Source organism: Vigna umbellata, chromosome 6 (assembly GCF_029865625.1).
Source record: "Vigna umbellata cultivar VRB3 chromosome 6, Vumbellata_1.0, whole genome shotgun sequence".
Lineage (NCBI taxonomy): Eukaryota > Viridiplantae > Streptophyta > Magnoliopsida > Fabales > Fabaceae > Vigna > Vigna umbellata.
This window is the reverse complement of record NC_142170.1, coordinates 14,007,261-14,019,213: the sequence shown is the minus strand read 5'-3', so window position 1 is coordinate 14,019,213 and position 11,953 is coordinate 14,007,261. Positions and strand designations below refer to the sequence as shown.

At 33.5% G+C, this 11,953-nt stretch overlaps 1 protein-coding gene across 1 annotated transcript; it reads left to right on the top strand.

Annotated features, from left to right (window-relative positions):
- The first annotated feature begins 1,042 nt into the window (after positions 1-1,042).
- LOC124820339 (LRR receptor-like serine/threonine-protein kinase IOS1) lies at positions 1,043-11,520 on the top strand. The gene is made up of 14 exons (XM_088092454.1): positions 1,043-1,185; positions 2,848-3,028; positions 7,535-8,078; positions 8,148-8,644; positions 8,738-8,876; positions 8,962-9,033; positions 9,208-9,279; positions 9,355-9,435; positions 9,643-9,803; positions 9,894-10,156; positions 10,242-10,368; positions 10,551-10,619; positions 10,707-10,896; positions 11,027-11,520. The coding sequence occupies exons 2-14, from the start codon at positions 2,938-2,940 to the stop codon at positions 11,394-11,396; spliced, it is 2,676 nt and encodes an 891-aa protein (XP_087948580.1). The 5' UTR covers positions 1,043-1,185; positions 2,848-2,937; the 3' UTR covers positions 11,397-11,520.
- Positions 11,521-11,953: the final 433 nt, after the last annotated feature.

Below are 11,953 nucleotides of genomic sequence, written 5' to 3'. Positions count from 1 at the left end.
CCATACGGTACTGTGGTAACTGCGGAACATTCCACCGTAGATGACGGCCCCGACATTTCGCCCCCAGTATCTTGCCCCCTCCCTTCCATGATCAACAGTAAGTACACTAAGACGAAAGAGATTTTAGGGTTACCTGGTTGATTCTCGTAGTAACGCAGGCAATGAGACTGACGGAAGAAGAAGCACTCTCGCTAGCAGTACACGCTCTCAATGTCTGATCTTCCGCAAAAGTGACACTAAACCCCCTCTGAAACGTGCTGAAGAAGCCAAAACTGTTTAATCGTCAGGCGCCGTGGGATTCTTTTTGATCTAACGGCTACTAATTCGCGTCTCCTCACTTCCCTAAAGGAGCGGGAAAACCCTAAAATTCGTAACGCCATGCCCAGCTGTCATCCACGTTTTATCCACGTCTCCTCGTTTTCTCCACGACTCATCGTCTACTCCACGTCTCCTCGTTTTCTCCACGACTCCTCATCTACTCCACTTCCCCTCGATTCTTCAAACAATACTCAAAGTCCTTCGTAACTTTGTCACCCATTTACTCGGACTTGGGGGGCATGTACTATAGGATACCTAACCCTCCAACGGTCAACCAATAACAACCACTGAAGGTTACTGTAATGACGTTCGACCACACAGCTTGGTCGATCACTTGATAACCGACCGTAATTGATTACGACCACGTGGCGCTCTCGACCATTTGAGGCTCGACAGCCGCATAAGCGATGTCGCGACATGAGACATACGTCCGACACGTCATCCACTTAGGTCGACACGAATGATGATCGACATACAGAATGTGACACCGTGATCTAGCAGTTAAGCAGTTACACACCTTGACTGAATAACGCCGCGAATCACGACCATATATCGTGGAAATAATTGACTCAGTGTCAGCGCACAATTCGACGGTTACAACTTCTACTTCAGTAACTGACCGGATTTTCAGGTAAACGGTTTATTATGCTAATTTAAATATACGAAGCACACCAGAAAAAAGGTACGTTTTTCCCCTAAGAGAAAATTGATTGAGATTTTCATATTTCAAACAACACCCCTGTTGACTTGAGCGTCGGAGTGCCTTTGCAGGTACCCAACCCACTGTGCTTACGAGGATCAGAGAAGAGAGAGAGAACTACAACACAGTGAAACCAGCACAAGAGAGAAACGGAGCAAGGTTGTTAGGTTCGTATCTTGGTCTCCACACCCCTACAGAAACAACTTGTTTTAAAGACTAAATATGTAATATCTCACCTTGAACCAAAACTTCTCATTTGCCAAAAGATTATAGATAAGGGTGGAAAACTTTGCATTTACAAACAAGGACTTTTCTTCTTTTAATGATTAAAACCTTGTGAGACTTATTCAAAATATTTATTCAAAAACTTCTCTATAAACTTAAATGGATATTTTGTATATGGTTTAATAGCCAATTTAGTCCTTACTTTGGTTGAAAAATCTCAATTTAGTCCCTCGTTATAAAAGTGTTTTACATTAGTCCTAACTTTTAAAATAGTGGGTCAGATTGGTCTCTTTCGTTAAATATAAGTTAACGAAATTAATGGATGATGATGTGACACAGCTTAAAGCTGATGTGTTAGATTGGTCCCTCGTTAGCTTTAAGTTGTGTCACATCATCATCCATTAATTTTGTTAACTTATATTTAACATAAAGGACCAATCTGACCCACTATTTTAAAAGTTAGGACTAATTCAAAACACTTTTATAACGAGGGACTAAATTGAGATTTTTCAACCAAAGTGGGGACTAAATTGGCTATTAAACCTTTGTATATTCTTCATCCTAAACTTGCCACGTGGAGTATCTCGTTTTCTAATTGTTGATTGGTTACTCTTTGATAATGTACAATTATTTCTGTTTTCAACAGCGCGCATAATTTCTTTTTGTAATAAGTTTGAGTTAAATAATTTTTTTAATGATAATATTTTATTTTCTTTGTAGCAATTTTTTTATATATAATAAAAATACGACTGTTAAAATGAATCAAGCAAAAAAAAATAATAATAATAAACAGTGATTTCTTTGCTTTTTAAAAAAGAATATTTAGTCTGACCTCGTTTTAAGAATGTATCAACTTGACATGTTGAATAAAACACATTATTATTCTTTTCCTATACAAACAGTTAATAAATAAGTTCGCACACAATTTAAATTTTTTTCTTATTCATTAAATTTGACAACTATGAAGTGTAAGTGTATAATTTCCACTGTCATCAACTAAAAATATAATTAATATGATTTAAAAAATACTTATAATAAAAGTCTATATATTTTTTTTATATAATCTATAATGATTTAAAAACATAATAAATTTAATAAACATAATCTATATTTTTTTTTATTTTTTTTGGTTTTTACTTTATTTTTCTATTTTTTATTATTTAATATATAAAAACTGTAATAAAAAGAAGAAGAAAATTAGTAAATTAGTAACATTTAATGTAAATGATTTAACTCAAATGTGTTAGAAAAAATCATTTATGAAAAATGAAAATTTTTAATGATTAATTAGGATAGTATTAAAATTTTAGTTGTTTACTTAAATGACAATAAACTTTAAGATCAATGACAGCAAAATTAAAATTTAAAGTGTTTATTATTGGTCTCTTTTGTATATACTCCTCCAAGTGGTTAGGAAGTTGATTAGGTTGGTTCTGCCATTCTTTGTCTAAATATTTTTCTGTATCTTTTTATAGCATATAGCAGTCAATCATTGCACAGTTATTGTGCTAATATTACGTCTTTTATGCTAGCTGTGTTTTCAAAATAAATTACACTTTGGTCATAAAAATATATTATTCAGTAGTATTATTTTTATGATGCAGATCGAAGGCTTAAACACGGAAAGAGAAATTAAAGCTAAAAAGTGCTTGCAATTAGCTTCACGTTGACTCCTTCACCAGTTCGTCTAAGTCATGGTGCTGGTGCTCGCATGTCTGTCATCCTATACACTGTGTTACGTTGCTTTTCTAACTGTTCTACTCATCCAAGCTCATGCTCAACCAGGTTTGTTAAAGCAAAACATTCGTTTTTTCAAACAACTTCATTGTATCATTATTTAACGGTTTATAACACCACCACCAATGAGAACCACAAGAGAGAGAGAAAGAACTACAACGTCTAGCGTGAAAGAGAAAAAAGGAAAAGAAAGGGGTGTGTGACACCGAGAAGAGAGAAAATTAGAGCTCTGTGTTCTTTTATGAGTTGAAAAGTGTATCTTTATTTGACCAAGGAGACCTGTTTACAATTCAACAAGTTCCAAAAACACTATGTATCACTACCATTTCAACATTTGAATGACCACTCTTGCTCTTGAGCATTGAGAGACCTAAGAGAGAAACAATGGTATTCACATAGCTTGAAAATCGATGTTGATGCTCGAGTGACCTTAAGTGATGCATGGAGTGATTAGTCACCACTTATGTATACCACTAGACTTACAACATATTGCTTAAGTTACTTAAGTGTCACTAAACATATTTTGTATAATATTGCACTTTCTCTTGTTCAATGTGTGATTTGGATTTCCAACCAACAATAAATCTTTGGTTATTAGTTATGAATATCCGTTCATTGGTTATGAACTTCTACATATAAATATTTAAGATTTTAAAGAGAAAATAATTAATAATTGTTAGATTCTAGAAAGATAAAACTTGTTCACTTGAATGGATTTCAGGGAGAGTGATTGAGAGAATTTGAGAGGATTTGAAGTTAACTTTTTTTTGTTTATTTGAATGAATTTTGAAGTAGGTGAGAGTTAATTTGGAAGCAACTTTTGTGAGAATTAGTGTAGGATTTGATTGTTGTGACAAATTAAAAAAATTTACTTCTAAATTCACTCTCACTTACCTCCAAATCCACTCAAATAAACTAACAAAAAAATTTATTTCCAAATTCTCTCAAATTCACTCAATTATTCTCTCTCAAATTCATTCAAGTGAATAAAATCTACTGTCGATATGAATAAATCAACCGTCGAAAGAAAATAATTGATAAATAATTAATTAATTCAGTGTCTGAATTGGTGAGAAGTTTCTAGTTTTATTCTTAAGAAGAAGAAAAAAAAACTGATTTAGTTTCTAAATATATAAATAATTCTATCATGATGTTAATAATAAAACTATTGTATGGTTAAGATATAATTTTAAGGACTAATTTGATACTAATTAAAAAAAAATTATCATCAAACTAGAATATTTGGAAACTAATTTCTATTTGTTTTTTTCGTCGTGAGCCTAAATAAATTGTTTTTGAGGTTAAATATATAATATTTCGCATACTCTTGAACTATACTTCACATTTATCAAAAGGTTAGAGTCCATAGATGAGGGTACGTAGGATAGAGGGCAGGCAGCAATGACACGGAGAAAGGAGTGCACAATTACACTGATTTCTCAATCAAGTGCAATGGCAGTGCCTTTTTATAGGAATCATCCAATCCATCAGATATTTTTTTAATAATATCTTGAACTTTCTAATAAGTTAGACAAATTATATTTTTTTTTTTACTTTTATTTGATATTATATTTTTATTTTTTTAAATTATTTATTTTTGACTTTTTTTTATAATATATGTTAAATAAATGTAAATTACGTTACTTTTACTTTTATTTTTACTATTTTTATTACTGAATTTCTTTTTTTTTTGAGAATCATAGAAGATTTAATTATCTAGAAATGTATAGTAACATTATCAGTACTAAATGCAATTTTATGTTTTAGGATTCTTCGGCATAGATTGCGGAGCTGATCCAGGTTTGAACTATACCGATTTAGGATTTGGTATAAATTATGTTTCGGACGCAAATTTCATAAATACTGGTTTGATTGGGAATATATCATCTGAAGCGCTCATCGGCACAAAAAATCAACGGCAACTGCGGTGGCTTCGAAGCTTCCCAGACGGGAAAAGGAACTGTTACAAAATAAATGTCACAGGAGGCTCTAAGTATTTCATCCGCACTGTTTTTCTGTACGGAAATTATGATGGCCGAAATATGTTACCACAGTTTGATCTTCTTCTCGGACCTAACCACTGGGTTACAGTCACTATATTCAATGCATCCAAGGACCAATTCAAGGAGATCATTCATGTACCTTCAATGGATTATGTGCAAATCTGTCAGGTTGACACAGGCAATGGCACACCATTTATATCAGTCATTGAATTGAGGACCTTGAAAAATGATACATACGTCACTCAATTCGGATCATTGGAATTTTACCTGCGCTGCGATTTGGGTTCAAACACAAGCTACAGGTGAAATTATATTTAGGATTAAATATCTTGCCTTATAAGATTGATTGATTTATTCTGATTTTCTCACAGTTACCCGGATGATGTTTATGATCGTTACTGGTATGATCGTTCTTTCTGGAACGCCTGTAACTTCGGCGAAAATTGGAAACCACTAAATGCCTCCATTCCCGATGATTCTTTAAATGAGAATGATTACAAGCCGGGAGCAACTATCATGAGCACCGCAGTCACACCAGCAAATGATAGTGCTCCGTTGGTAATAAGGTGGGAACCACAACATGAAACTGACCAATTCTATGTGCACATGTACTTCACGGAAATTCAAGTGTTGACCACGAATCAGACAAGACAATTCAACATCATGATAAACGCTGAATCATGGTTTCCAAATTGTTCTCCAGTGTACCATGATTGGCTTACTATATCTTCGACGTCAGCCATCAGTGGGAAAGAACTTAAATTTTCACTGGAGAGGACTGAAAATTCAACCCTACCTCCCATCATCAGTGGCATTGAAATTTACAATATAACAAAGTAACAAATTCAATGACCTCGGTCACCAGGAAGAAATTCGACCTAGAAAAAGATTTTCAGAGGAAGTTGAATCATGTAAAAAAGCTATTCCCACTAGTTGTTTTTATAGCATTCCTAAGTAGATAAAATTCTTAAAGAACTCATTAAAGATCAATTTTTCTGTATTCATATAAGTGCACGTACACTTTTAGATTATAAAAGACGAGTTTCATTTTTTGTTATAATTTTTGAGTTTAGGCTAAATTTAGCTTCACCAAATCAAAGTAAGAATTTCTAAAAGCTATTGATCAGCATAAAATTTCTAAAGGCTTCCATCTTCTTACCATATATAAAGGTTCAGAACACGTACAAATGGAAATATTTTTTGTTGATTTAATACACACCCTCTTTTAATATAAATAAGGATTTAATATTTAAGTGTAATATTTATTATTTTTAATTCTTAAAATGTTTCTGTTATGCTCTTTGTTTCTCTCAAAGTAGGTTTATAATGAAGATAATTTTTTAAGTATTTTGGGTTAGTGTGTGAGATAATTAGGACGACAATTGTTCTGATAGGTAGATATTATTTATTAAGATGCATACATTGGTTTTAATTGCAATTTACATTGTTTGACCAGTGAATGTAGTATTATTTGTATGATGAGTGACAACTGATGAATATGACAGGAAACTCTAAGTAAGAAGCAAGTGGATGTTCCTACCATGGAGGAAGAAAGAATAATTAGACTAAAATTGAACCATGGAGGGTTCAATTAAGAAATGCGAAACTCTTTAGACTTATAACATTTAGGGTTAGTTTTTACTTCATAACTTCCAACCATGGAGATAGTTTGCTCTCCTTCAACTTAGAATGACATAATATTAAAATCTTTATTATTTGTGTGGGTCTTTTGAAAGGGATTCACAGAAAAATACTAATAAAGTATGAGTTCAAGTAATATAAGAGATTCATATTATCTTCTACCAATAAATTTATAGGTTTTTTTCCCTAGCGTTAAACTTTCTGGCTATTCAATTTAACGTGGGACTTAATCAAATCTCAATTTCTAATATTGTGTTTTATTAGCAATTTGCTAGTATCCTGAAACAATGGCGGGATTTCAAAAGCCTTCCGGCTTTCCATCATTCTAACATACACATCATATTACATACATAAGCATTTTATTGCTAGTTTTATATTTTTTAAGAAGCTTAGTTGTAATGTTTTTAATTCATTTTTGTTTTCATTTATTTGATGCAAGTGGATGAGTGATAAGTGATGAATACGACAGAAAATACTGAGTAAGCAAGTGGATGTTCCTCCTGCAGTAGCTGAAAAGGGAGAATAAATAGTTAGACTGAAATGGAAAGGAACAAACAATTAAAGAAGTAGAAAAACTGGTTAGACTTACCTCCAAGTTGACATTGACCTAGTCGCCCGAACACAAACATAGTTCCTTTTGTAGTGCAACTCACAACAGCAACAAGGCAAGCTCATATATATGTGCCATAGTCTACTTCAAACCCAGAAAGCACAAGGTCGTGAAAAATGGGAATGTCATCGAGTTTCCTAGTTACTTTTGTAGGAATTATAGTTCTTGTCATTCTCATTCAAGCTAAGGGCCAACCAGGTTTGTTAACAAATTAAAACATGCATTTTCATTATATCATTATTATTTTATAAAAGTTTAGCTGAAGAGTGCCATGCATATTTTTGCATGTTTATGTTTTAGGATTCATCAGCATAGATTGCGGAGCTCAAGCAGGTGTGAACTATACTGAGCCGTCACTAGACATAAATTACGTTTCGGATGCAGATTTCATAAATACTGGTGTAAGTGGGACAATATCATCTGAAGAGATGAGCAGATACAGTAATCAACGACAACTGTGGAGGCTGAGAAGCTTCCCGGAAGGAAAAAGGAACTGCTACAAAATAAGCGTCACAAAAGCCTCTAAGTATCTCATACGCACTTCTTTTCTGTACGGAAATTATGATGGCCGAAATATGTTACCACAGTTTGATCTTCTTCTCGGACCTAACCACTGGGTTACAGTCACTATATTCAATGCATCCAAGGACAAATTGAAGGAGATCATTCATGTACCTTCAATGGATTATGTGCAAATCTGTCTGGTTGACACAGGCAATGGCACACCATTTATATCAGTCATTGAATTGAGGACCTTGAAAAATGATACATACGTCACTCAATTCGGATCATTGCAACTTTACAATTACCTGCGCTGCGATTTGGGTTCAAACACAAGCTACAGGTGAAATTATATTTAGGATTAAATATCTTGCCTTATAAGATTGATTGATTTATTCTGATTTTCTCACAGTTACCCGGATGATGTTTATGATCGTTACTGGTATGATCGTTCTTCCTGGAACGCCTGTAACTTGGGCGAAAATTGGAAACCACTAAGTGCCTCCATTCCCGAAGATTCTTTAAATGAGAATGATTACAAGCCGGGAGCACCTATCATGAGCACCGCAGTTGAACCACAAAATGATAGTGACCCGTTGGTAATAAGGTGGGAGCCAGAACATGAAACTGACCAATTCTATGTGTACATGCACTTCACGGAAATTCAAGTGTTAACCACCAATCAGACAAGACTATTCAACATCATGCTGAACGCTAAATCATGGCTTTCAAATTTCTCTCCCCGCTACCATGATGTGGGTACTATATCTTCGACGTCAGCCATCAGTGGGAAAGAACTTAAATTTTCACTGGAGAGGACTGAAAATTCAACCCTACCTCCCATCATCAGTGGCATTGAAATTTACAGAGTAATAGACTTACAGAAACCAGAAACATTCCAAGGAGATGGTATTTTTCATTTTTTATATCCATTTATTTGGTTTACACTATTCTACATGAACTTAACTCCCTTCTACCCCTCTTTTTTGCATTAAAAAAAAGTTGATGCGCTTATAAGCATCAAGTCAGTTTATGGAGTGGAACGGGATTGGGAAGGTGATCCATGCTCCCCTGCAGCCTACTTGTGGGATGGTCTCAATTGTACTTATCTCGGCAATGAGTTTCCCAGAATTACAGCTTTGTAAGTCATGCTTGCCAAATTATTATTATTATAGGTTTATAAAACTGCGATGAAATCTTATATAACTATTCATTGAGCAAAGCAGGAATTTATCTTCTAGTGGATTGTCAGGAAAGATTGACTCTTCTATCTCAAACCTCACTATGTTGGAGAAGCTGTTAGTTTTCATTTTCTTTCTGTTTGTTTTATTTCACCCGACAGAAAAATCTCGTTTTATATCTTTTTACTGTTTCGGTTATGTACTTATTACTTTGTGAATAATCGACATATCATTTCCTACATGAGTTGAGATTTAAACATAGTTAAAAAGGCTAAACTATCTGTTTTCCAGGGATTTATCTAACAATAACTTAAATGGTGAAGTTCCTGATTTTCTGTCTCAATTACAACACTTAAAGATCTTGTAAGTTACTTCATTTACTCAACAACTGTATAGGTGATCCTTTCTATCAGATAATAGAAAACCATATTTTTTTAGAAAGTTGGAAAAGAATTTCCTCTCCGGTTCAATTCCCTCTGCTCTTGTTGAAAAATCACGCGAAGGTTCTCTCTCACTAAGGTATGCATCTTATTAAAAAGTCTCAAATTCATTATTTATGCTGATGATTATTAATTACTTATATTCAAGGCAGTTTTAGAGATTCATATATACAGTATCCATCCAATTTCTAAGCACAACCAAAATAAATATATGTATTTGAGTTATGGATTACTTGTAAGGTTTACTGATACTTGAATCATAATTTTTCTGTGATTTCCATGCTAGTGTCGATAAAAACCTATATACATGTGAATCTGGCCAATGCAACGAGAAGAAAAAGAAAAACACTGCTACACGTACAGCCATAATAGCCTCGACCAGTGGGGTTTCATTTATTCTAATAGCCGTTGGAATATTGTGGATCTTTAAAAGGAAAAAATCAAAACGTAATGCCGAAATAATTACGAAAAAAATCGTATTTTCTGTTAACAACATGCCAAAAAATTATTCTTTTAACCAATTATTTTTAAATGCAGTTGAAAAATTTACAGATTCGGTGGCAGTAAATCATCTGACTGGCATTTCACAGCAATCCACGGAAAATGATGATTCCTTCCTGAAACGCAAAAGTAAAATGTATTCATACAATGATGTCCTTCAAATCACTAACAATTTCAATAGAATTATTGGTAAAGGAGGATTTGGAACAGTTTACCTGGGCTTTATCGATGAGACTCAAGTTGCAGTGAAAATGCTTTCCCCATCAGCAGTTCATGGTTATCAACAATTTAAAGCAGAGGTAAGTTCTTAATCAATTTACTCTAGGTTTCTGACTTTGGTACCTAACCTATATGGTTTAACATGATTGTGACTTTTATTTTCAGGTTAAACTTCTAGTCAGTGTTCGTCACAAAAATTTGATATCCCTTATTGGTTACTGTAACGAAGGAACTAATAAGGGCCTAATATATGAATACATGGCTAAAGGGAACTTACGAGAACATCTCTCAGGTTGGTTTAAAATAAAAACAATTTCTTGTTAAAAATTTGTTAAATCAATTTCCAAGTAAGATTTGAAATTTGAAACTGTGGATATGGAATTTTTATTATTGGAGAAGTGTCTGAGGCGTATGAATAACTTCTACTGAAGAAAAACAAACATGTACAGAAAGTTACATAACTTTTTCCTGTAGGTAAACACAACGAATCACCAATATTGAGCTGGAAGGACAGACTTCGTGTAGCAGTGGATGCAGCCGTAGGTTAGAAAGTAAAATTGAAACTGTGAATTTATGTTATAACCCTTTTACCTTCTTAACACGATACCGCAATTCTAAATCTAATATCAGGATTGGAATATCTGCATAATGGTTGCAAGTCTCCTATAATCCATAGAGATGTAAAATCTTCAAACATCTTGTTGGATGAACACTTCCAAGCAAAGTTATCTGATTTTGGTCTTTCCAAAGTTTTCCCAGATGATGAGACATCTCATGTGTCAACTATTGTTGCTGGTACACTTGGTTATCTGGACCCTCAGTAAGAACTTAATTATTGCCCTTTCGATCATTTTCTAGGAAAATAGAGTGAGATTTTCTACATGATATTTGAGTTATCATCACAAAATCCAGAAAGAGTAAATAATTTGGGTTTCATGACTTTCTTGCAGCTACCACTCTTCCAATAGATTAACACAGAAAAGTGATGTTTATAGCTTTGGGGTTGTTCTTTTGGAAATAATTACAAATCAATCAGTAATGGCAGGAAATGAAGAAACGGGTCACATAAGTGAACGAGTTAACTTGATGATATCAAAAGGAGATATCAGGGCCATAGTTGACTCAAGCTTAGAAGGAAATTTTGACAATAAGTCGGCATGGAAAGCGGTAGAAATAGCAATGGTTTGTGTTTCTCCAAATCCCAAAGAAAGGCCAATGATGAGTGTGGTAGTGAGTGAACTACAGGAGGCTTTAGCGACCGAATTAGCTAGAACAAACCATAACAATGGATTCAGTGTTGACAGCGAATTCATGCCGTAGGCTAGGTAAACGCTTACTCAACATAAGAATCATATAATAACGTTGTAACAAGGGAAATTGATGTTGTACAAGAAGTTGGTTATTAGGATCTTTAGTTTGATCACTTTTCTCAATCTGTGTTGTTTCGGAGTGGTGATAGCAGTAACGTAGAATGCATATCACTATACAAATAAAAAATGAGAATTGGAAAACAGTGTTATTATCAATTTTTGTTGCATTAAATTTATTGAACAGTCTATCTTTGTTTTGCCCTCTTATATGTAAAGTGAACTACACGAAGAAATGAACCAAATGTAAATGAAGAAATGATCGCAGAAATAAATTGGTCAGTTTGTCAGACTTTAAGGGAAATTTCTAAAAACATAAATTCTAGCCTTTTTAATTAAAAATGTTTTTTTTAAAAAGGCTTGTTAACTATTAAGTTTGATTCTTGTTTTAAAAATAGTTTACAACTTCAAAAGCTTAATCCTTGTAACGCATTGAGAAATTTTTGTAATTATTTTTATATCCATGTAGGTCAATAAGTATAGTTGATGTTTTACATATTATCTCAAATT

Coding starts and splice junctions, on each gene's coding strand:
- LOC124820339 (XM_088092454.1), top strand. CDS start 2,938: ATGGTGCTGGTGCTCGCATGTCTGTCATCCTATACACTGTGTTACGTT. Junction 9,804..9,893: donor TAAAAGGAAAAAATCAAAAC/GTAATGCCGAAA, acceptor TTTTAAATGCAG/TTGAAAAATTTACAGATTCG. Junction 10,897..11,026: donor CTTGGTTATCTGGACCCTCA/GTAAGAACTTAA, acceptor ACTTTCTTGCAG/CTACCACTCTTCCAATAGAT.